This window comes from Lepidochelys kempii, chromosome 5 (genome assembly GCF_965140265.1).
Source record: "Lepidochelys kempii isolate rLepKem1 chromosome 5, rLepKem1.hap2, whole genome shotgun sequence".
Classification (NCBI taxonomy): Eukaryota; Metazoa; Chordata; order Testudines; family Cheloniidae; genus Lepidochelys; species Lepidochelys kempii.
In genome coordinates this window covers 41,646,309-41,673,247 of record NC_133260.1, presented here as the reverse complement: position 1 = coordinate 41,673,247, position 26,939 = coordinate 41,646,309, and the positions used below count along the sequence as shown (strand labels likewise).

Genomic DNA, 26,939 nt, shown 5'->3' with positions numbered 1-26,939 from the left:
TGTATGCCTAGTCTGCCCATGCCAGCAAGCGTCCCAGCACGGGTTGACAAACTTGGGCTAGCGGTGCTTGCACTAGCATGCTAATAATAGCTGTGTAGGAAGCGCTTTGAAGTTGTGGCTTGGGCTAGAGCTCACGCTCTGAATTTTTTCCTGCGACATTTTAAATCAATGAGCTCCAGTCCAAGTCACAACTTCAAAGCACCATCTACATCGCTATTCTTAGATTTCTAGCACAAGCACTGCTACCCCAAGTCTTTAGACACGAGCTGGGAGGTTTGTAGACACACCCTGAGAGAGAATATATAGCTTACGCTCCATAATATAAAAAACTTACAGTACAGTATACGTGACATAGAGCTCTTCTGTTACAAATTCAAACTGACTAAATATATAGGGAAATTTCCAAGATGTTCTCTACAAAATAATTACTTCAGTGGAGTTACGCAAGGAAGATACAATGTTCAAAAATAGCTTTGCCTTCTCATTTGTTTACATGCTGCACAGTGCAGCATGCTCCTATCAATAAAGCAAAATATGTGAAAAAATAAAAAATAAAACCTTAACAAGAAAAGCAATCATGGAGCAGCAAATGAAATAGGGCAGAAATTTTGTGGAGAATCCAAGCGTGATTTTTTGGTGATAAAAATGTGTGCTCCTCTCTACAAAATGCATGATAAAGCCCTGTGGTTACTGTCCTATTTTCAATGCAGAGAAGAGTACACTCAGAGACCAAGAACACAAATTTATGATGTCGTAACTGTATAATTTTTGGTTTATTATAGCAATTACTTCCAGCAACTGAAAAATTATTTTCTGGAATCCTAATCTTTTTTCTTCTTTGCTATAGAAACGCCACTATCTCCTGGTTTACTATGCCCATTCAAGCCAAAAGACAGATTCCCATGGATTCAATGGACTGTGAATATATCCTTCAGGAACAGAGAAGTTAGAAAGATGAAAACTATATTACTTTTATCTTTGAACTCACTTGGCCTTTTCTCTATTACAGTAAGTGACTAAACAGTTATAACCGTGTATATACCAGTAATTACAAAATCTCATACTTCTAATCTGTTTAAAATACCTTTGTACACTTGTTTGGTTAAAATGGTAGCACATAAAAGTTGTCACTGGCACTTAATCATTCTTCCCAAGGCGGGGAAAAAGGAACAATGTCAATAAATTGTGCACTTACTGTTGTATGAGCATGCATGGATCTCGGATTTAAGAGAATACTCATTCATATAAATGGAGCATAATAAGATACATCTTTAACAGTTATTCACACCATAAATCAAATGTGCATTTCTTGAAGCACATACAGGGGATGAATATCACTTCTTATTTTGTGTCAAACACGAACATTTTAAATTGGTTTTAATCAAAACTTTCACTGACAGCACTGAAATGCAAGTACCACGTTGTCACATATTAATATAGGTATGCAGAAATAAGAAAATGTTGCAATGAAAAATTCCAGGCACCACAGTAATGAAGAGTGGAACAGAAAAGAACTGAAATATTCTAAAATACAAGATAGAATGTGACAGGCAGTGCTGGGCAAGTGTCACACTGAGTTCATGCATTAATCTTTTATAGTAATACAATGTTCCTGGAGTCATATATTCCCATCTGTTACTGGTTATGTGTGACATGAATTTGGTAGTTTTAATAGTATCATACAGATGATGTAAATTTCACAAAACCTGGCATTCTTGTAATCTCTGCCCATGAAAGGACTTGACAAAAGTTGGAGGTGAGGACAAAGGCCCAATGATAAAATTGCATGGATCGCCCTGCATTATACACAGCTGTAGCTAATTAATTTCAGTGTGCTCACAAACATAAAAATCAATCAATTTAAATCTGTTTAATTTTAAGTCAAATGTTTATATATTTAATTAACAATAAAGCCAACATATTTAATAGTTTTTATTTGTTCTAGGACTAAACATGTCCAGAATGTGCCTTGATGCTGAAACTGTATAAGAATCTAAACAGAATAGAAGCTACATCAGAATAGAAGCTACATATGGTTTGCCTGATTTACTGTTCTTCAGACTGGAAAATGTTCTCAGTTCCTCAGTTAACATCAAACTTTCTTCCCACAAAGCATCATTCAATAAAGAGAGAGATTTTTTCACTCTATTAATAACTGTTTTGAAAGTATAACTACTGATTTAACGTAACAGTAAAATAGGATATAAAAAGAATACTAATAAGATATGACAAAGCACCTAACAGATAGGAGTTAGCTTAAATATCTGCAACCTCAGCAGGAGCAAACAAACTGATGTAGGGCAATCCTTACTGAGATAAATATAGAATTCTATCATTTCTCTGTTTAGACTCTGAAGATTTTATCAAATTGAACAGAGAGAAATGTATTTCAATGTTACATTAATTCTTTAACTACTGTCACTTATTAAAGCACATGTGCAATTTGATTAAAAGAGCTTTTTTTTAAAAAAAAATTACTGATAAGGATTTGCTGCTTTAGTGTCCAACAATAACCCTTCCAACGTAGCATTCTTCTACAGCTACACTACATTGGCAGTAGCAACTTCTCCCAAGGAGCTTAATTCTTATTTTTGCTATATTAGATGATAATGAACTGGGTAAATAGGGATGAACTAGACTGTAGCTAGTGTGCCATACTCTTCACGCATTCAACTCCTGGATAAAGAAATGCTTCCTCTCACAGTCTGCAAATGGCATTTGCTCTTATTCTGGAATAGGAGTGTCTTACTTGCTCTTCTCTTGTACATAGACATCAGAGCTTTATGCTCCGGTTCCGTAACAGTAGAATAGCCTATATATCAAGGGAGGCTAGCCTCGGCATTGTAAAATGCCTTCTAGATGACAGGTTGGACATTCTTCCATTGCATAAGTTATTGTCTGCAATGCTGCCCCACAGTCACAGTATAGCGAGGAAACCAGGCCAAGCTGGTGCCCAGCTGGGAAAACTGTGGATGAACCAGAGAGTAGTCTGTGAAGCCTGGTCCAGAATCTACAATCAAGTGGATAAGGAGACATGTGCAGCAATAGACTCCTAAATTTACTTAGTGTATTAGACTCTTTTCCCCCGATGCTTCCACTCTATATGGACATAGTTTTCAGCTCCCTGGTGGCACTGATCATCCATGCATGATAAAGGGCCAGTGGCACTCTTGTCCAAGAGTCTGTGAGCTGCTGTAGCAAAGGGATGTCAAAAGATCAGCCATGGTGTCACACTCCAGTCTGCAGAAGTGGAATTCCTCCTCTGAATACAGGTAGATCTCCGACTTGCATTTTGTGTTGTTTCCTGCCTGAGAATGTGGCATAAGTCACCCCACAGGCCAAATCACACTTGGAGTTGCAGCTAGCAAGGGATGTTAGGAGTAACAAGAAGGGTTTCTTCAGGTATGTTAGCAACAAGAAGAAAGTCAAGGAAAGTGTGGGCCCCTTACTGAATGAGGGAGGCAACCTAGTGACAGAGGATGTGGAAAAAGCGAATGTATTCAATGCTTTTTTTGCCTCTGTCTTCACGAACAGGGTCAGCTCCCAGACTGCTGCACTGGGCAGCACAGTATGGGGAGGAGGTGACCAGCCCTCTGTGGAGAAAGAAGTGGTTCAGCACTATTTAGAAAAGCTGGAGGAGCAAAAGTCCATGGAATCAGATGCGCTGCATCTGAGGGTGCTAAAGGAGTTGGCAGATGTGATTGCAGAGCCATTGGCCATTATCTTTCAAAACTCATGGCGATCGGGGGAGGTCCTGGATGACTGGAAAAAGGCTAATGTAGTGCCCATCTTTAAAAAAGGGAAGGAGGAGGATCCTGGGAACTACAGGCCAGTCAGCCTCACCTCAGTCCCTGGAAAAATCATGGAGCAGGTCCTCAAAGAATCAATTTTGAAGCACTTTGAGGAGAGGAAAGTGATCAGGAACAGTCAGCATGGATTCACCAAGGGCAAGTCATGCCTGACTAATCTAATTGCCTTCTATGACGAGATAACTGGCTCTGTGGATGAGTGGAAAGCAGTGGATGTCAATTCTTATTGACTTTAGCAAAGCTTTTGATACAGTCTCCCACAGTATTCTTGCCAGCAAGTTAAAGAAGTATGGGCTGGATGAATGGACTATAAGGTAGATAGAAAGCTGGCTAGATCATCGGGCTCAACGGCTAGTGATCAATGGCTCCATGCCTAGTTGGCAGCCGATATCAAGCAGACTGCCCCAAGGGTCGGTTCTGGGGCTGGTTTTGTTCAATATCTTCATTAATGATTTGGAGGATGGCATAGATTGCACCCTCAGAAAGTTCGCAGATGACATTAAACTGGGAAGAGTGGTAGATGCGCTGGAAGGTAGAGATAGGATACAGAGGGACCTAGACAAATTAGAGGATTGGACCAAAAGAAATCGGATGAGGTTCAACAAGCACAAGTGCAGAGTCCTGCACTTAGGACGGAAGAATCCCATGCACCGCTACAGACTAGGGACCGAGCGGCTAGGCAGCAGTTCTGCAGAAAAGGACCTAGGGGTTACAGTTGACAAGAAGCTGGATGAGAGTCAACAGTGTGCCCTTGTTGCCAAGAAGGCTAATGGCATTTTGGGCTGTATAAGTAGGAGCATTGCCAGCAGATCGAGGGACGTGGTCATTCCCCTGTGTGACTAAGCGGGGGATTTTCTTGTTTTTTTCCAATGGTTTGCATGCAGAGGGGGTGGGACTCAGTTTCCCTGGATGTTACTGGTCTAATGAGGTGATGGGAGAGAGAGTTTGTTGTTACAGAGGACCGGCGAGGGAATTTGGGACCCCAGCCAATGGCCTGGAGAATGGAGACCCCTACGACTGGGAACCTGGGGATCCGGAGGCCCAGCTCAGGAGTCACAGCCAGTTCTGGCCAGTGGGAGGACAATGGGCTGTGAAGAGAGGTCCCTGGTGACCTAACCAGCCAGTTCCAGCCAGAGGGGGCCAGAGGACAGAAGAGGGGAGAGGAGGCCCAGGCAACCCGGTTTACCTGGAGAGAAGACAATGGACAGAGGCGGGGCTTGGGACCAGTAATATCATATGCCCAGCTGGGAAGCAGGGGGGCTCTGGGCTGGAGAGAGAGAGCAGGCAGAGCCCACCTGGACACAGACAAAGTTGAGGGGAGATATGATTGCTCTCTATAAATATATCAGAGGGATAAATACCAGAGAGGGAGAGGAATTATTTAAACTCAGTACCAATGTGGACACAAGAACAAATGGATATAAACTGGCCACTAGGAAATTTAGATTAGAAATTAGACGAAGGTTTCTAACCATCAGAGGAGTGAAGTTTTGGAATAGCCTTCCGAGGGAAGTAGTGGGGGCAAAAGATCTATCTTGCTTTAAGATTAAACTCGATAAGTTTATGGAGGAGATGGTATGATGGGATAACATGGTTTTGGTAATTAAATATTCATGGTAAATAGGCCCAATGGCCTGTGATGGGTTTTTAGATGGGGTAAGATCCAAGTTACCCGGGAAAGAATTTTCTGTAGTATCTGGCTGATGAATCTTGCCCATATGCTCAGGGTTTAGCTGATCGCCATATTTGGGGTCGGGAAGGAATTTTCCTCCAGGGCAGATTGGAAGGCCCTGGAGGTTTTTCGCCTTCCTCTGTAGCATGGGGCACGGGTCACTTGCTGGAGGATTCTCTGCTCCTTGAGGTCTTCAAACTACAATTTGAGGACTTCAATAGCACAGATATAGGTGTGAGGTCTTTTTTAGGAGTGGTGGGTGAAATTCTGTGGCCTGCATTGTGCAGGAGGTCAGACTAGATGATCATAATGGTCCCTTCTGACCTAAATATCTATGAATCTATGAATCTATGGACACAGGGGAGACTTGGATGTGCTGTGCTGAGGGAGGCCAGGCCTGACGGTCCTGAGAGTTTCCTATGCTGTGTTCAAATGCTCAATAAACCTGTTTTACGCTGGCTGAGTGTCACTCCAGTCTAGATAACAGGGTTGCATTATTCCCTTTGGGAGTGCAGCCCCTGGGGGTCCAGAACGAGTGGACTCCCTGAGGGGGCCCACGGCGAGAAACAGGTATACTAAGGCTCAGAAAGGTGCGGCTCCAGGAGGTGGAGGGGCTTAACCCCCGAGAGAGAGTAGACCCCCAAGAAGGGTTGTCTCACTGAAGGGGGGTTTCCCCCACGGACCACACTGGGCCAGGAGTGGGCACGACCTGGGAGTCCATGACACCCTCTATTCGGCATTGGTGAGGCCTCATCGGGAGAACTGTGTCCAGTTTTGGGCCCCACACTACAAGAAGGATGTGGAAAAATTGGAACAAGTCCAGCGAAGGGCAACACAAATGATTAGGAGGCTGGAGCACATGACTTATGAGGAGAGGCTGAGGGAACTGGGATTGTTTAGTCTGCAGAAGAGAAGAATGAGGGGGGATTTGATAGCTGCTTTCAACTACCTGAGAGGTGGTTCCAGAGAGGATGGTTTTAGACTATTCTCAGTGGTAGAAGAGGACAGGACAAAGAGTAATGGTCTCAAGTGGCAGTGGGGGAGGTTTAGGTTAGGTATTAGGAAAAAATTTTTCACTAAGAGGGTGATGAAACACTGGAATGAGTTACCTTGGGTGGTGGTAGAATCTCCTTCCTTGGAGGTTTTTAAGCTCAGGCTTGACAAAGTCCTGGCTGGGATGATTTAGCTGGGGATTGGTCCTTGTAGCAAGGTGGTCACCCGCTCTTGCCCTGAAGGGCTGAAAAGCCAGCACTTGGAGAGGGCTGGGGGCTAGAAGCTGAGCTGATTGGGAAAGTAGCCGCAGCTGGGCCAGGCTCCAATCAGGGCCCAGCTGACCCTTAAAAAGGCTGGGAGCCAGATGCTCAGGCAGAGTCTCTCTGGTTAGACAGGGACAGGGAAGTGGAGGCTGAGGCCTGGCTGCAGGGGAACTCACCTGGGGGACCTAGAGTGAAGCAGGGCTGGGGAAAGGCCTCAGGACCTGGGAAGCCCTAGGTCAGCAACTCCCCAGGCTGCAGGGCCTGGTCCCACGCCCATATAGGTATTAGGGTTGCAGAGGGAAAGCCTGAGGGTGGGTAAAGGCAGCCCGTCCACACCCCTTGTTGCCTGTGATCATTAGCTTATACACTGCAGTCCGCCCCAGGGTGCAAGGCTAGATGGTGACTGGCAGTAGCCAAGACTGAGGTGATGTGGGGATACTGGGTGAGGGTTCCCTGGGGTGGGGGAGACCCAGGGAGTGGGGGTACTGCCAGGGGGCAGCACACAAGGCATAGGCACTGGGTCCTGGGAGGGACCGGGGCCAGTGGTAAGGCGGATCACCGGCCTGCAGAGGGTGCTCTGGGTTGGAAATCAAGCTAATTCCCAAGGACGACCAGCAGAAGGCACCGCCGGGTGAGTCCGAACACTCACAGTCCTGCTTTGAGCAGAGGGTTGCACCCTCAGGATATTCTGCCCCACAGGATCACATGGGGAACTCATGTTCAGCTTATTATCCATCTGAATCCCCAAATCACTTTCAGAATCATTGCTTCCCTGGGTAGAGTTCTCCTTCCTGTAAGTATGGCCTACATTTTGTTCCTAAATATATATGTTTACATTTAGCCCTATTAAAACCCTTTTTGTTTGCTTGCACTCCCATTTACCAATGGATCCAAGTTCCTCTGAATCGTTGACCTGTACTCTTCATTACTTACCACTCCCTCAATTTATGTTTTTATCCACATCATTGATAAAAATCTTAAATATGTAGGACCAAGAACCTCTGAATCTTTGAGGGTATACCCATAACAAGTTTTTGCATTTTTAGGAGGAAAGGATTAAATAAATGTGTCTTTATTTAAACCTGTTTGCAAGGACTACATTAGAGGTTAGAGAGATTCCAGCTACAACTAGGAATCATTAATTTCACTGTACTCCCTATGTTTGTATAACAGAATTTGTGAAATTCATTCACATACTGTTGGGAACTTTTCCCATTTCTATTGCTGTGTGATATACAAAATTGCACAGGATGAATGATTATGCAGAACATTCAGTTTATGAGAAGATGTACAATCATTTTAATGAGATACACAACCAAGACATTTTTCTTTGTGTTCTTTCACTATTAGCTGTATATTTTACCAGCATTTTTTAAAGAATTCACAATTTCAATGTATGAAGTTAAGGTTTTCTGTATTACACCTAACATTTTTCTCCAATATGTTTAAGGAAAATGCACATTTACACGTCTGAACAAGTGTATTAATTAGAACTGAGTTTGTATAATTGAAGTTACTTCCAAAAATGAATCAGTGTTGCATCACTTCTTTTACATTTTGAATCAGTAATTAGAGCCTCTGGCTCAGAATAATTTCTCAGTCACTTTCCTATTCAATATTATTTAGGAGACAATCATATGTAATATACTTAAATTTCTTTAAGGCATTTGACTTGGTACCCCACAACATTTTGATTAAAAAATAGTTTTTAATGTGGGTCATGTTAATTGTATATTCTAAGTGATAAGGTCTCAATTATAACAGGGAATCACTTCTAAGTAAGTGTGTTTTAGGAATAAAAATGACCTAATGTTGTATTTATAGATATTGATAAAACCTTAGGAAGAGTAAACTGGGTCTTTAATTAAAGGATTTAAAATAATTCAATTCAAAAAGATCCTCCATGAAATTCACTTCGGCTACCTTACATTGCAGTATTAAAGGATCGTCCCACAAGGGGGCTTCAAGAGAAGTACAGGTACAGAGAGAGGTTACTAGGATGATCCGAGGAATGGAAAACCTGTCTTATGAAAGGAGACTCAGGGAGCTTGGCTTGTTTAGCCTAACTAAAAGAAGGTTGAGGGGTGATATGATTGCTCTCTATAAACATATCAGAGGGATAAATACCAGAGAGGGAGAGGAATTATTTAAGCTCAGTACCAATGTGGACACAAGAACAAATGGATATAAACTGGTCATTGGGAAGTTTAGACTTGAAATTAGACGAAGGTTTCTAACCATCAGAGGAGTGAAGTTTTGGAATAGCCTTCCAAGGGAAGCAGTGGGGGCAAAAGATCTATCTGGCTTTAAGATTAAGTTTATGGAGGAGATAATACGATGGGGTAACATGGTTTTGGTAATTAAATATTCATGGTAAATAGGCCCAATGGCCTGTGATGGGATATTAGATGGGGTGGGATCTGAGTTACCCAGGAAAGAATTTTCTGTAGTATCTCGCTGGTGAATCTTGCCCATATGCTCAGGGTTTAGCTGATCACCATATTTGGGGTCGGGAAGGAATTTTCCTCCAGGGCAGATTGGAAGAGGCCCTGGAGGTTTTTCACCTTCCTCTGTAGCATGGGGCCCGAGTCACTTGCTGGAGGATTCTCTGCTCCTTGAAGCCTTTAAACCACGATTTGAGGACTTCAATAGCTCAGACATAGGTGAGAAGTTTTTCGCAGGAGTGGGTGGGTGAAATTCTGTGGCCTGCGTTGTGCAGGTGGTCAGACTAGATGATCATAATGGTCCCTTCTGACCTTAGTATCTATGAATCTAAGAGATCTTTCTGGCATGCCCAGTGTGTTTAAGATTTATCCAAATTCTTAGAAAGTATTATGGTGTCTTAAATGTATACACTTATTAAAAAAATATTACTTTATTCTACCAAAGCTTTTAGATAGCTTATCTTGTAGATTCTAAAATAGTCCTAGCCTAGAGCAGGGCTTGTGTGCTATTAATATTACCCTAGCACGCAGGAGCCCTAGTCATAGACCAGGATCCCCATTGTACTAGGAGCTGTACAAACACAACAAAAAGATGGTTCCTGCCTGAAAGAGCTTACAATCGAAGTATAAGACAAGAGAATGGATGGGTACAGACAGAGATGGGAGAGTACAAGAAACAATGAGATGGCTACAAAGGTCTATTATTAAAATACCATCTTGTAGACCTAAAGATACTGGCCCTGTTATAAGCCAAACAAAAGAAAATAGACATTTAATTTTTTTAACATGCAGCTAAAATGATTACAGGAGATGACTAAGAACAGAAATAGGAAACATCCATCCCACCACTAGTTTTCAGATCTATGTGGTTAATTCCAAAAACATGAGACCTTCCATTTGATTTTCAGATGTCATTATTCAGTAATCTCAAACATTTTTTCCCATTCCTTTACTGTCCAGTCACTTTCGACAGCTATTTCATAGATGCTGTGCAGCATAATATTGCCTTACTAAGGATGTTAAGCTCTTAGTTGACAGTAAAATTGATGATATACATTGTGGCAGTACCTTTCAGCCTATAGAACCGCAAAATGCTATGCAATTTTATCAAGAAATTTGGAAACTATACAGAGAAATCATTTCAGCTGCCACAGAAATGCAGCCATCTTTCAGGTGAAACAAACATGCAACGCCTATTTAGCAATTACAAAATTTTAGAATGTGAATTAAAGCATTTGGCTCAGGATATGGAACTTACACACTTCTACCCATTTAAAAAACACCATGAGATCTTTAATGACCAGAGCTGGAATAGAGAAAAAATTCTATTTAATATATCTTCAGTCATATGAAGATCTTCAGATTTCCTTCTAGAAATTTCATATACATGAGTGGACTATTCCTACAATTTTGGGACTTTAAAACTATTTTACCCATGGCCACATCATCTGTTCCTATAGGTAACCAATGCATCTCTGTATTACTTTGCTTATTTTTGTACTGTGGCTGCATGCTGTATGCCATGTAAATAAAAAGCATGAAAAATAAATGAAACTACTCTATTTATAAATGTGTAGTACCCGAGCTCCACCTACAGGATGAAAACAAACTTACATAAAGAAATTATTTTAATCATTCACTAGTCTAAAGAACCATTAGACCAGATGGGGATCTCTCTATAAAACCTCCAACTGATCCTCTCAAGCCTTTAACAAGCAGAGGCCTGACATTTTTAAGGCCAACTTGATGGAATTCTAAAATTGAATTTGATTCCTGATGCACAAGTCTGACATTTTCTATTATCTGGAAGTATGCTTTTGATGTAACCAGCTGTTCTGAACTTAGGAGCTTAGATATGACAGTCTGAAAGACTGAGACTTTGGCATTTCCCTTTCATACACCAAATATATAGACAACTTGACAGAATCCCCTCATGCTTCAACACTAATGTTGAATTGGATGGTCTTCTAAGTCAGAAGATTCATATACCAAAGGTCTGACACATACTGAAGCAACCAAAATTTGCTTCACCATTCTGAGTATAATTGTATTTACAGGGAGTGGTGCCTTGGATGTTGGTGCCATGAATTTCAGAAAGTGTCTATTGTTTCCACATTGTTTTCTCTATTCCACTTTCTGACTTGTCAAATGGATTTTTTATTAAAAGAAACAAGAAGACAGACCCAACTGACTAGATCTGCTGAAAAGGTTACCCTACTTAGAAGCCATTATTCTGAATAAATTAATTTAAAAGCTCAAAGACTCTGTTTGCATATTTAAATTTCTGATGAGATGAATAACTGTGATAGAGACTAGATGTTCCTTGGCCCACTAAAATGCTACTAGAACCTCCCACTGAAGTCATGTACTGCTGATTCCACGCCCTGTTTGCTGACAGACAACTCCGGCAGCACTGCCTACTCTAAACAACTGAAGCTTGGACTAGACTAGGTAGAGAAATCTCATGAGACTGTCATATCACTTATTTCCTATACATTCACATGAAGAAGTCATTCTTCAAGACAGAATCATCAACCATGATAATGGGCTCACCATATCATCACAATGGGACCTAAGGTTAATACAAGTGAATTTGGATCAAACAGTGGCATGCATTTAATTTCCATGTCCGAGAATGTCAGATTCCTATCAGCTGGAAAATAACAGATTTCAGAATTTAATGCTACTGGTACAGTAAACAAGACAGTAATGACAACTGTACACACATACCCATGGCCACTAATGCTTAAAACTGATAGAATCACGCGCAGTATGTAAAGCACCTCTCCGGGGCCAAACATAGGACACAAAGATTCTTCCCAAGTGTCCTTATATCTATTCCAAAGACCTTCTTTGTTTGCCATCCCTATACCTGAAGAGATGCTGTTTCCGAAAAATGAAAAGACACTCCCTCTGATGTTCCCAGTTCTGGGATGGCTATTTAATGTGGAACAGATAATAAGGCTGGAGAGCTTAATAATGAATCAGCTAGGTGTGTCAATTTGACAAATTTTCCTGAAAGAAAGAGAATTCAGCACTTCTGCTTTAAAAGCAACCTTCAGTAAGTTCTGAGTGTAAATCTTCAGACCTTGTTTATATGTCCTATAAGCCATGCATTTGAAAAGAAAGAGAGAAGGGCCCACTTTTAGTGAAGTAAGAAAATTTACACCAGTCTCACTGGGTAGTCTTTTGATGCAGGACAATTTTACAGAAAATGTGCAGCAAATTAACATAAAATGAATATATAAAATAAATCTATAGCTTAAATGAACTTTTGAGAGTTAAACCATGATATCTTCATAGGTTTTGTGGGTTTTTTCCCCAACTAATGGGAGGCTGACTTTCTCTGATGTGGATATTAAAAAAAAATGCTAAATTGGGTTGTTCTAGTTCAAAAAGAATGCAAATTTTTTATTTAAGTAAATCAATTACACATTGACTGTCACTGAACAAAAAAACCCAATGAATAATTGTAATTCTACCATGTGTTTTAAAAAAATTGTTTTTGCTATTTCATGGAACATAACCTACTATGAAAAACACTTCATAAATATTTAAGAAAAAATAGGAAAAAACATTTTGAACTGTTTTGTCAATTTAGAATGTTTTAAATTCATTTTAATGTCCAAATGTATAATGAATCTTTATTTCCTGTTTTCCCTACCCTCTCCCAGGCTGCCACTGTCAGCTATACAACTTCCAGCTTCTATGAGGGAAAAAAAAGTCCTAGTGGCCCAAGAAATTCCATTAGAAGTGATGTGTCTATTGCGGGAAGGAATGACTTTTGAACGGCTGCTTTCTTGCTCTGGTAGTTCCCTTCTTCCTAAGGTGTTACATTTGAAAGTGATGTTGGCTGTCCACAGAGTAAGGTAAGTTACTTAAATAGCTATATTGGAAGCTCACTTCACCCACTGATGTAGCTAGTTCTACAAAAAATACTTTTAAAGTGGCTTCACAATCTTTGGAGCAATTGAGACAGGATGAGAATGAGAGTTAAAGGAGAACACCTTGTTCAAAGCTCCACAAGAACCATTGTTAAGAGTGGAAGCTGAACTGAAGGAGGAAAACCAACTATTGTCTGCACTCATCAACAATTTTCTGGTAGCAGGGCTGGGTAAGTTTTTACTTTAATTTCAAAACCTACATTAAGAGCACATAAAACAGTGAAATTTGAAGGAATTTAAAATTAAACTAAAAGACACTTTTTGGACAATTTTAATTTGTAGTCAACTTAATACACAAATAAGATAGTCCCATGATAGCTGATTAGTACTTGTGGAGAGAAAATTATTTGGTCAAGAACCTTTAGAGTACACATTTATTGACGTATTTTGAAACAATTCCTAATAAGTTTGATATTATCCACGCATAATATCATCTCCCTGTACATCTCAGGCACAGATGCTTAAAAACACACATACATGCACATGTATAACTTGTTCTGATAAATAACAACTGAGGGCTTTTCTTAACTACTGGGGTAAGTTGACCTAAGTTACGCTACTCCAGCTATCTGAATAACGTAGCTGGAGTCGGCATAGCTTAGGTCAACTTACCCCAGTGTCTTCACTGTGGTGCGTCGACAGGAGATGCTCTCCTCCGGTCGACTTATCTTACTCTTCTCGGGGAGCTGGAGTACTGGAGTCAACTAGAGAGTGCTCTGCCATCGATTTAGCAGGTCTTCTCTAGACCTGCTAAATCAACACATGCTGCATCGATTGCAGCAGGTTGATCTCCCCGGTAGTGAAGACAAGCCCTAAGGCTAAGATTTAGTCACAGGTGTTTTTAGTAAAAGTCATGTACAATAAACAGAAATTCAGGGACTCTGACTTGTCCATGACTTCTATTATAAATACCCCTGACTAAATCTTAGCTGATTTTAGGGCACTGCTGCTCTGGGGAGCTCCCAGGGGCCGCTGCTCTCGGGAGTTCTGGATGCCTCTGCTCTGTGGGGTCCCAGTGTCCAACAGCTAGCCTCTGCTCTGGCAGCAGGGGCTAACTGTTTCTGGTCACCCCCAGGGCCGCTGCTCCAGCCACCTCTAGGGCAGCCCTCAGGACTGCTGCTGCTCCAGTGGTCTCCATGGCCACTGCTTGGGCAGTCTCAGGGACAGCTGCTACTCGGGTGGTCCCCAGGGCCAGCTGCCTGGCGTTGTTTGAGCAGTGGCTAGTGCAGCTAGCCCCAGGGCGACTCCAGCAGCAGCTGGTACAGCTGGGGTCAGTCGCACTGGCTGCTGCAGAACTCTCAGAGGTCATGGAATCTGACTTCTGCATCCTCCGTGACAGATTTGGAGCCTTAATGATCTGGTTTACTGGAGATATGAATACTCTTCAGATATTTCTTTCTACTTGATAGGAACAGGATTCAACAGATGACTAACAGGCCTTTAATATTTAGCCCATATATTTCTCAATAGGGACCACTACAGCTTAACATTTCAGTTACAAGATAAACTTCCAGAGTTCATATTTAATAGTTTTTAGCTAGAAAACCTGTAAAATTTTGTCACATATGAAGTGGATTAATTATACACCTAGATTATCTTGCTACTTTTTACAACATGCTATTATCTCTGACTACATCACATTCTCAGCGGTTCTCAAACTTCATTGCACTGTGACCCCTTCTCACAACAAAAATTACTAGACGACCACAGCAGGGGGAACTGAAGCCTGAGCCCACTTAAGCCCCGCCGCCCGAGGTGAGGAGCCAAAGCCGAAGCCCAAGGGCTTCAGCCCCAGGTGGAGGGCCTGTAACCTGAGCCCTGCCGCCCAAGGCTGAAGCCTTCTGTCTTCGGCCCCGGATGGCGGGGATCTGGCTTCAACACTGGGTTCCAGCAACTCTAATGCCAGCCATGGAGACCACATTAAAACATGGTCACGACCCCTTTGGGGTTCTGACCCACAGTTTGAGAGAGGCTGAGCTGAATTCACTCTCTCTATGGTGAATCAAATAGTAAACTATTACATCAGAAAGACATCAGCAAAGTTACAAATCCCATGATTTAAACACAGCCATCTTATTTTTGTATGTGGGAACAACAAAAGCCCACACGAAATTAATACAAATTATATAATTACCCAAACACAATTCCTGCAGTAAATCAAACATTTAATTCAACTGCTGGATGAAAAATTAAGAAATGTGCTTATCACTGAAGTTAATCAATTAATTCTTAAGGGGAGGGAGAATCAAATTTTTAAACTACAGCAATTCAAATATATGTAACTTTCAGCATAGTAAAAAGCAATGCTAAAGATGAGCAGTTAAACATCTTATTGTAAATTTCAAATCAGGAAAAATTTGCATGTTGCTTACCTGCGGCTAGTTGTTTTCTTCTCTGTTTCTGGTTCTTCTTTAAACGGTAGCTTAACATTTTCATTTTTATCTTTTCTCAACTTCTTAGCTATGCGTTCTTTCACTTGATATTTCTCGTCACTATCCATTTCACCTTCTTCTTTATCGCTACTGTCGTCATCCTCCTCTTCATCCTAAGTTGATTTAAACAGACCGCTTTAATTTTAGCTCTGTTTTACTAGAGGATTTTTTAAGTTGGGAACAACTTCTCAGCAAGAGAGCGGATATGATTACATTTATAATTTATATGCCCATATATGCTAATATTTTGTAATTGCCTCAAAATATGAACTATGTAAACCAAGGAACATATCCTCTATCTTTCAGAGGTACCTTAGAAGATGAACCAGTAGTATCAACAAAGGACCTACATTTTTCAGAGCTACAGTCACAAATACAGGTATTTAAATATTAAATAACTCCACACTATTTAATATCCTAAATCATTTATTCTTAAACTGTGGTCTGTGGACCCCTTGGGATCTGTCTGAAACCAGGGTATCTTAACTGATTCCAGATTCTAAACTTTATTAAAAGACAAATATTTTCTTAATATTAATTTTCCATGTAAACAATTACTGTGTATTACATAACACAGGATTTTTATACAATCCTGAATGGAAGGGGAGGTGGTTCTATATATCCACAGTGCTTCTTTGCACAGTATGAAAACGCATATCTGTGATGCAAGTGTCACACTGGCATGTTGCAAATATAAACAATTACTTTTTATAAATATTATAAATTTCTATACATAAAAAGAGAGAGTACTTGTGGCACCTTAGACTAACAAATTTATTTGAGCATAAGCTTTTGTGAGCTACAGCTCACTTCATTGGATGCATGCAGTGGAAAATACAGTGGGGAGATTTTATGTACATAGAGAACATGAAACAATGGGTTACCATAGACACTGTAACAACAGTAAGCAGGTAAGGTGAGCTATTATCAGCAGGAGAGGAAAATAAAACCTTTTGTAGTGATGACGAAGGTGGGCCATTTCCAGCAGTTGACAAGAATGTCTGAGGAACAGTTGGTGGGGAGGGCAGAAATAAACATGGGGAAATAGTTTTACTTTGCGTAATGACCCATCCACTCCCACTCTCTATTCAAGCCTAAGTTAATTGTATCCAGTTTGCAAATTAATTCCAATTCAGCAGTCTCTCGTTGGAGTCTGTTTTTGAAGTGTTTTTTGTTGAAGTATTGCCACTTTTAGGACTGAAATCGAGTGACCAGAGAGATTGAAGTGTTCTCCGACTGCTTTTTGAATGTTATAATTCTTGATGTCTGATTTGTGTCCATTGATTCTTTTACGTAGAGACTGTCCAGTTTGGCCAATGTACATGGCAGAGGGGCATTGCTGGCACATATCACATTGGCAGATGTGCAGGTGAACGAGCCTCTGATAGTGTGGCTGATGTGATTAGGCCCTATGATGGTGTCCCCTGAATAGATATGTGGACACAGTTGGCAACAGGCTTTGTTGCAAGGATAGGTTCCTGGGTTAGTGGTTTTGTAGTGTAGTTGCCGGTGAGTATTTGCTTCAGGTTGGGGGGCTGTCTGTAAGCAAGGACTGGCCTGTCTCCCAAGATCTGTGAGAGTGATGGGTCGTCCTTCAGGACAGGTTGCAGATCCTTGATGATGCGCTGGAGAGGTTTTAGTTGGGGGCAGAAGGTGGTGGCTAGTGGCGTTCCGTTATTTCCTTTGTTGGGCCTGACCTGTAGTAGGCAGCTTCTGGATACTCTTCTGGCTCTCTCAATCTGTCTCTTCACTTCAGCAGGTGGGTACTGTAGTTGTAAGAATGCTTGATAAGAGATCTTACAGGTGTTTGTCTCTGCCTGAGGGGTTGGAGCAAATGCAGTTGTATCATAGAGCTTGACTGTAGACGATGGATCGTGTGGTGTGGTCAGGATAAAAGCTGGAGGCATGTAGGTAAGTAGAGCGGTCAGCAGGTTTCCCGTATAGGGTGGTGTTTATGTGACCATCGCTTATTAGCACCATAGTGTCCAGGAAGTGGATCTCTTGTGTGGACTGGTCCAGGCTGAGGTTGATGGTGGGATGGAAGTTGTTGATATCATGGTGGAATTCCTCAAGGGCTTCTTTTCCATGGGTCCAGATGATGAAGATGTCATCAGTTAGCACAAGTAGGGGCATTAGGGGATGAGAGCTGAGCAAGCATTGTTCTAAGCCCGCCATAAAAATGTTGGCGTACTGTGGGTCCATGCGGGTACCCATAGCAGTGCCACTGATTTGAAGGTATACATTGTCCCCAAATGTGAAATAGTTATGGGTGAGGACAAAGTCAAAGTTCAGTCACTAGGTTTGCCGTGACATTATCGGAGATACGGTTCCTGACGGCTTGTAGTCAGTCTTTGTGTGGAATATTGGTGTAGAGGGCTTCTACAACCATAGTGGCTAGGAAGGTGTTTTCAGGAAGATCACCAATGGATTGTAGTTTCCTCAGGATGTCAGTTTTGTCTCAAAGATAGCTAGGAGTGCTGGTAGCGTAGGGCCTGAGGAGGGAGTCTACATAGCCAGACAATCCTGCTATTAGGGTGCCAATGCCTGAGATGGGGCATCCAGGATTTCCAGGTTTATGGATCTTGGGTAGCAGAATACCCCTGCTCAGGGTTCTAGGGGTTTGTTATATATGTTAATGAAAATGATGTACCTGCTTCTCTGGAGATACCTCTAACAGGATTTTCACTTTGATGTCTCAACTTTCTATTTTAAGACCAGATTAAAAGATACTCCATGCAGGTCATGTGGCTGGTAGTTCCACCTATCATGAGCTGGCCAAAAATGAACGAGTATCTCTGTACCCTCTTCAGTTTCATGGAGGGCTTGACATTTTTCAAAGCTCCCATTAAAAAACGTGTGTCATGGGATATTGATCCTGACAAAAGCTCCTTTTGAACTACCTGATTCCTCTGAACTTAAGTTTCTTAAATTCAAGGTCATTTTCCTAGTGGCTGTGGCTTTGGTTTGAAGAGTGACTAAGCTACAGGCCCAAGTGACTGACCCATCTTATAATAAATTTACAAAAATATAGTGATGTTTCAAACTCATTTGAGATTCCTCCCCATAATTATGTTGGAAGTCCACCTTAATGGGCCTGCTATCCTGCCAACTTTCCCCACATACATGCATGCTCATCCCAGGAACACCTTCATAAGCATGTCATGTCATCATACGGTCGTGGGGGTTCTATTTGGAGTGCAGTAAAAGGCTTGGAAAGTGCTCCCAACTTTTTTCCTTTTGTTAACAATTTTCTGGGTATTGCGGTTATCACAAGGATCCAAGTGGATCTCCTTTTTTTTTTTTATATGACCTGGCTGGCCTGAAGCTGGAAAGCCATGTCAAGGCTGCTGTTATTGCCTATCTCAGAGGTATTTTTCTTTCAGATATCTGCAAAGCTGTGACAGGATCCTTTCTCCATACATTTATAAAGCATTATTGTTTGGATTTGGCCTCCAGAAGGGAATCCCATTTTGGACTCAGTACTTGGATTTACCAAGAACAAATCAGCTTGATTTTCTTTGACAAGGTAACTGGTTTGGTCGATAGGAGGAAAGCAGTGGACATAATATACCATAATATACATGACATTCTGATAAGTAAGCTGGAGAAATGTGGGATCGCCAGAACTACTATTAAGTGGATACATAACTGGTTAAACTACTGCAAACAGAGTAACTATTAATGGAATGATGTCAGAATGGAGGAAGGTCTCAAGGGGGCTCCACAGGGATCTGTTCTGGGTCCAGTGTTGTTTAACATCTTTATTAATGACCTAGATGTAGGTAGAGCATACTGATCAAGTTTGGAGGATAGAGCTAAAATTCAGAGGGATCTTGAGAAATTGGAGAACTGGGGTACAGATAATAAAATGAAATTCAATGAAGACAAATGCAAGGTGCTACACTTAGGAAAGAAAACCCAAATGCACAAATACAGAATGGGGGGGAAACTGGCTTGGCAGCATCATTGCTGAGAAGGAGTTGTGGTGGATCACAGCCTCAACATGAGTCAGCAATGAGATGGTGTTGCCAAAAAAAAAGGCAAATGCAATTTTAGGTTGCATTAACAGTGGCATAGCATGCAAGTCACGGGAAGTGATAGTACTGCTCAACTCAGCACTGATTACGCCTCTGGAGTACTGTGTCCAGTTTTGGTCAGCAATGTATAGAAAGGACATAGAGAAACTGGAAGGGAGGCGGGGGGGCATAATACTGGTCTTCAAATATTTAAAAGGCTACCATAAAAAAAAAATGGATAAAAGTTGTTCTCTTGCCACAGAGGGCAGGACAAGAGGCAATGATTTCAAATTACAGCACAGCAGATTTAGATTAAATCACAGGGAAAAACTTCCCAACTGTAAGAACAGTAGGACAATGGAACAGACTGCCTCGGGAGGTTCTGGAAGCTTCTTCACTGGAGGTTTTCAAAAGGAGGCTGGATAGCCATCTGTATTGGATGGTTTAGACATAACAAATCCTGCCTCTTGGTTAGACTAGTTGACCCTTATGGTCCCTCCTAACCCTATGATTCTATTCTGGAACCTTTTCCAAAAGGAGTGGGGGAGTTCAGCCTCCCCTAAGAAGGTATGCTGTATGGATGGATGTTCCTTAAGTTGAAGCTGGTCAAATACTGTTTGTGCAAAGTTTTTCTACTTCCATCTGGTTCCTGCTCAAACTGAGAGCCAAGTCATGGCAAAAGAGTATGAGAGCCTAAGACCAGTCACTCATACCATGTGTAATTGTGTGGGCTGGAGCAGACTGTACAGAGCTACTATCTTCTGCTGCCCATGAAAGCTTCTCCAACCCATCTGCCAGCATTGTTATGTTGGGGCAATTATACTCTACCAGGCCTATACCTGGCACATGATTTTTTTCCCTGCCTGGAGTCTCAAAGTCACAATTTGCTCTAGGGACAGTGCAATAATATGCTGCCCCTGGCACAAAGACTCAGGCAAAGCCACACTTCAACCAAAAAGTTTTATTCTCCATAATAAAATGTAGGAAGGAGCTTTTTTGCAGTTAAAAAAACCTCCATGTTCCATTGTTGGCTCTGGACTGTATTATTTCTGTTCATTGCAGTTTGTTTACCTTAAGGATATTCCTCAAGTTTCTGGTTCTCAGAAGTGAGAATCCTAATAGATGAAGTGTAGTTGTAGCCATGATGGATGGTATTTTTAGTAAAGGAAAAGTTACTTGAAATTCTGTTTCTATAAATACATCTTTCCACTCAGATTCTCACACACCTCAGTGGCTGGAGATTTTTCATTTGTGGTATTTGTTCTATTACATAATTTTTTTTGAGGAATTTTTTTTCTTCTTGACTGATTTATAACTTTAGAGGAACGTTGTCTACCACTAAGTTGCTGTCAGAAATGTTCAGGCAGCAGTCTATGCAGAATGTGGGAGGTGGTGTGTGGCAGGTCAAGGTCACACTCTATCCTGCTGAATCTTTAGAGTATTACCTCACCCTTAAGAGCAATAATTCACATGAAATATAGAATGAGTATCTACAATGAGTCAAAATTTTGTTTGCGGAAGAAGTGCCACTCACCTTGTCTGAATCCCTCACTTCATTTGCTTTTTCACTAGGGGGGAAAAAAGAGAGACAATCCACATAAGATAGTAGCTCCTTCTCTAAAGCACTCTGAATCTGTTGATAAGAGTCATATTTAAAAACAGTACAGCAGTATCTTAATCATGAGTTCACTTAGGTTATATATTTAAAACTATACCAGAGTTCCCCCCCATCTAGCCACTTTTACCATGCTCATCACTATAATGTCAGTTGATTATATTTTCCCACCATTTGATTGTCACACCCACTAGCTAGAAGAGTTTGAAAAATGTGGGACAGACCAGTAAGAAAATACAATGCTACCATGTAAGGGGTAAATTCAGTTAGTGAGCACTGCGATAGGGTGCTGGGCAAAGGGTTGCTGATTCAGCCCTCTGTCACACCAGCTCCTCTTTAGGGGGATAAATTAGAGCTGGCTGGAGATAACCTAGCCCTAATTGGGGAAGCAGAGATAGCTGCTGCCTAATTAGCCTGGGGCTCTATAAAAGCCTCAGGGGAAGGAAGCCAGAGGAAGAGCAGAAAAAGAGGGAAAAGGCAGGGAGTGGAAACAGGGAGGTAGCTCTTCCCTCCCTCCTGCCTGCAGATGGTGAAGGGCTAACTGTATGTGGTGAAACTGTGGTGGGAACAAGCCTGTGAATAAATTGCACCAGTGGATACTAACCCTAGGGTCTCAGAGTGACTTTGTGGACTTAACAGAGGCAGGAGCCAAGGGAGAACTGCCACACTCTGCTACAGCACATTTCAAGACCTCCAAACCAAACAGCAATGTATGCATTTTCTGCGAATCTGGAGGACTTTGTGCTCTTCAACCAAGCAATTCTGGCCCAAGTGAAGAGCACAACAGGCAAGTGGAGGGAAGATGGTGTGGGTATAACCCAGGGGTAGGCAACCTATGGCACGCATGCCAAAGGTGGCATGCGAGTTGATTTTCAGTGGCACTCACACTGCCTGGGTCCTGGCCACCAGTCCCGGGGCTCTGCTGCTGACCTGGGGTACCGGCCGCTGGCCCGCTGTTGACCTGAGGTACCGGCCGCTGGCCCGCTGCCAGCTAGGGTTCCGTCCACCGGCCCCGCTCAGCCCACTGCTGACCCCGGGTCCTGGCCATCGGTCCCAGGGGCTCCGCTGCTGGCCTGAGGTACCGGCCACCGGCCCCCAGCCAGCCGGGGTTCTATCTGCCAGCCCTGCTCAGCCTGCTGACGATCCCAGGTGCAGACCACTTGGCCGGGGGGCTCTGCTGCTGTTCTGGGGTCCCATCTGGCCCACTGGTCCAGCCTGTGGCAGTGAGGGGTGCAGACAGGGGCAAGAGGGGGCACAGCTCAGCACTCCCACCTTAAAAATTGTTCCAGCACCACTATACTGGGATATTTAAGTCCTGATTTGCTGCTTACACCACTTTCATGTCACGTGGAACAGCGCACTGCATTTGATGTTGAGATTAGAATGTACATACAAGAACTGGAATCAGAATTTTCTGACAGATTTCAAGATTTCCAGCGATTTGGCCCAATGCTTTCTTTTCTAATTAAACCTGAAAAGTTCAACGAAAGCAACTTGGATTTGTCTGTATTTCGAAATGCAGCTCATTCAGTTAAAAAGCTCAGAATTGTGGGCATCAAACTTTGGAGATCTGCGGAGTACACTTAAAGCTACCAAGAGAGATGATGGGGCCTCTGTTCTGACCTGCAGGACATCCCTGCCAGTGAAATTTAACTGTCTGAAGAAAATTGTGTTTGCAATGCTTTCAGCATTTGGATCCACATACCTGTGTGAACAGGTATTTTCACACATGAAAACTGTCCTCTGTCCCTCTCGGAGCCGGTTAACAACTGATCACTCAGAAGCCTGTGTGCAGCTTAGAGTATCCAAATACGTGCCAGACATTGAAAAACTCAGAAAGGAAAAGCAAGGGCAAGGATCACACTAAACTGATATCTGCATTTTCGTTTAATTTTAAATGAAGCTTCTTAAACATTTTTAAAACTTTATTTACTTTACATACAACAATAGATTAGTTATATATTATAGACTTATAGAAAGACCTTCTAAAAACATTAAAATGTATTACTGCACGCAAAACCTTAAATTAGAATGAATAAACGAAGACTCGGCACACCACTTCTGAAAAGTTGCTGACCCCTGGTATAACCCTTTAGAGAAATTATGGTGGTCCTAGAGACCACTTTGGACAAAGATGAAGTAGCAGGATACCTCATCTACACTTACTTTGAATAAGCATGAAAAGAGGTAGCTCCTGAAAGCAATAATGGCAGTCAAAAGAATTCTACTGAAAACATAAAAAAGCAAAACTATGTCATCTGTTGATTTTTGGACTAGTGGGTATACTAGAATGAAATGTAAAAACAAAAAACCTAAACTTCCTTTATTCATACTAGTAAGATGGACATCTATGATCTCACATATAAACCATTCCTGGACTTGTAGCGTGAGTAGTTGGCATCTAGGGCAGCCTTCTCTCTAATTGCACATTTTATGGGATTTATTGGGATTTAGGGGAGGAGAACAGCGACAATCTGTTGTTCTTCCTGTGATTCTTATCTATTTTCTTTCCCTTCTCTATTACTCCCTATTCCTAAACTCTTTAGTCTCCAACCTATCTTTACCATTCATCTACAAATAAATAAATTTATTATTGACTGATGGGCAATCTTGCACAGATAGGCATTAATAGATATTTTTACTAATCATATATAATCTCCTAATATCTGGTTTTCTAAACTGTAAACATGTATAATATTATGAGCATTCAGTGCAATTTCTTTAAAGAAATCCCAAAGGCCAAGACTTGATGAAGTGTGCCAAGCCAACAAGAAGGTTCTTTCCCAGCCCTCTCTCATCATGTCTCTGGTGATGGGAAACATTTTGGCACACCAACAATGACTTGAATTTAATGACAAAATAGTTTTATTCAGGAAGCCCTGTATGGAGAGAACTGTTACTCAGAAAAAGCAATGGATAAAATGAAAGTGCATGGTACCAATGAGATCTAACATATTGAAACTGAAGCAGTTCTGTAGATTAAAACTATTGTATTCACCTTTTAACAGCAGGAACTGAGCTTAGATGTGGATCATCCTTCAGCAAGTCATGACTGCTTTTACTTTTTCCCTTCATGCTCTATAAAAATATAAACAAATAAAATAAAAGTTACACAACCGTATTTAGGAGAGTGGGAAGTGGAGGGGACTCTGGTAAAAATTGTAATTTATTTCCTGTTAATTTTAGCCCAAGAAGTAAGGGAGAGAGAAGCAAAAAGGGAGTTATTGTGAGATCACTCTTCCTTTCAAGGGGACTGGCTAGTTGAGTCTACAAATTTAATAGCTCTTTCAGCACTAAAAATGCTATTAAATCTAAAAAATTACATCATAACAGTTTCAGAGAAACAGTCCCACTGCCATCAACACAATACAATAGAAAAGTGGGATACCCCAGCTGGTGTAGACAAACTTGGGTAACCAGACAGGTAAGAAAGTCTGTCATCTCTCCATGCCAATTCAGACAGTTGCCACTTACAGCAGCACTATCCATCACTAGAACAGACAGACAGAGATTAAACTCCTCAGAGTGTAGCATGCAGGAACCATCTACTGAAGGTAGTATCCATAAAACCTGACAGAACAAATCGAAAGATCTGACTACACGCCCAGGTCCTTATATACAAAGGTTCAAGTAGGAAAGCATTCCCTTCTCAACCGAAGAGACAGCCGTGAATGTGAACTAAGGTTTGACAGACAGTGGAGCCTTTATTCAGCATATAATTTCTGAAATGTAGTACTTTAAGGACTCAATATCCGCTGCTTGAAGCCTCAGGAAGGTGCCACTGAGCCCATCCTCAATGAAGAAAAGAGCGTCAGAAAGGTCACATCTGAAGATTTAACTTTTTATCCTGAATTAATCCCTGTCGACGACCTCAACTTTGTATGATGTGGAAGTCAGACTTTTTTTTACCCATTTAGCTATGTGAAAAGTTATTTGTTCCAACAAGTCCCTTCTTAGGGCATGGCTAAACGTGCAGATGTAGAGCGCTGTGAGTTAAACCAGCCCTCGGAGAGTGCAATAGGGAAAGCGCTACAGTGTGTTCACACAGTCAGCTGCAAGCGCACTGCCGTGGCCACATTTGCGGCACTTGCAGCGACATTGGGAGTGGTGCATTATGGGCAGCTATCCCACAGAGCACCTCTTCCCATTCTGGAGCTGTGGCTTGTGGGAAGGGGATGTGGGGCATTCTGGGTCCTGTCCCAATGCCCCGTGATGCATCCCAGCAATCCCTGTGCTTCCGTCCACATTTGGCACCTTCTTTCAATGTTTTTTGTACTGTGCTTTCTGTCTTCCCTTTTGGTCTGCAGCAATGGATCCCGATGTGCTGAGGAATATGCTGATGGGTCTCGCCAGCACGTCACGTTTGGCAGTCGAGTTACTCCTTAAGCTACAAACTGACAGCGAGGAGTCCAACGATATCGACTCATGTAACACATATGACACGAGATTGCTTGTGGCATTCATGGACATGCTCACCACCGTGGAATGCCACTTTTGGGCTTGGGAAACAAGCACTGAGTGGTGGGATCACATTGTCCTGCAAGTCTGGGATGATGAGCAGCAGCTGCAGAACTTTTGGATGAGAAAAGCCACTTTCATGGGACCGTGTGATGAGCTTGCCCCCATCCTGCGGAAATGAGATTGAGAGCTGCCCTGCCAGTGGAGAAGCGGGTGGTTATTACAATCTGGAAGCTGGCAACTCCAGACAGCTACTGATCTGTTGCTAACCAGTTTGGAGTGGGAAAGTCGACCACTGGAATTGTGTTGATGCTAGTTTACAGGGCCATCAATCGCATCCCGCTCAGAAGAACCGAGACTCTGGGTAATGTGCATGACATTGTGGCTGGCTTTGCACAAATGGGTTTCCCTAACTGCGGAGGGGCAATAGATGTGATGCATATTCCAATTCTGGCACCAGCCCACTTAGCCTCTGAGTAAATTAATCGGAAGGGGTATTTCTCGATGGTTCTCCAGGTGCTTGTGGATCACTGTGGGCGTTTCATTGACATTAACGCAGGCTGGCCTGGAAAGGTGCATGATGAACGCATTTTTCAGAACATGACCTGTTCAGGAAGCTGCAAGCCAGGACTGTTTTCCAGGACCAGAAGTTCACCACAGGGGAAGTCAAAATGCCCATTGTGATCCTTGGAGACCTCGCTTACCCTTTAATGCTGTGGCTCATAAAACCCTACACCGGGAGCCTTGACAGTAGCAAAGAGCGGTTCAACAACAGGCTGAGCCAGTGCAGAATGACTGTGGAGCATGCTTTTGGCAGTTTAAAGGGCTGCTGGCGCTCTCTGTATAGGAAGCTGGACCTGGCCAATGACAACATCCCTGCACTTATATCCGCGTGCTATACCCTCCATAACATTTGTGATGGGAAGGGTGAAAGATTCACTCAGGCATGGAACTCGGAGGTTCAACACCTGGAGGCTGAATCTGAACAGCCATAGAGCAGGGCTATTAGAGGGGCCCAGCACGGAGCTGCAAGGATCAGGGATGCCTTGAGAGAGCAATTTGAGGCCGAAAGCCACCAGTAATATTTGGTGCCCTGCATGGGAGTGAAGTACAGTGGTTCCAATGTTAGTAGGAATCTGTGCTTGCTACACTGACTTGCAGTGCCTGTTGCTTTCCTGGGCTAAGGTATCTTTTACTTAATACAATAAAAAGTTTTCAAAGCCAAAAAAGCCATTTATTTAAAATATAATTCATTTACTGAAAAGAAACACAACTGCTTGGGAAACAGAAAGG

General features: G+C 42.2%; 1 protein-coding gene across 4 annotated transcripts in view; it reads right to left on the bottom strand.

The window, feature by feature from the left end:
* CWC27 (CWC27 spliceosome associated cyclophilin) overlaps positions 1 to 26,939 on the bottom strand; it is a 229,388-nt gene that overhangs the window by 167,973 nt on the left and 34,476 nt on the right. For all 4 annotated transcript variants that reach the window (XM_073344054.1, XM_073344053.1, XM_073344051.1 and 1 more), the window contains 3 exons: positions 24,187 to 24,266; positions 21,108 to 21,141; positions 15,498 to 15,670 (listed from right to left, as the gene is read on the bottom strand). In XM_073344054.1, coding sequence (XP_073200155.1) covers positions 15,498 to 15,670; positions 21,108 to 21,141; positions 24,187 to 24,266 — 287 coding nt within the window. The remainder of the gene's footprint in view (positions 1 to 15,497; positions 15,671 to 21,107; positions 21,142 to 24,186; positions 24,267 to 26,939) is intronic.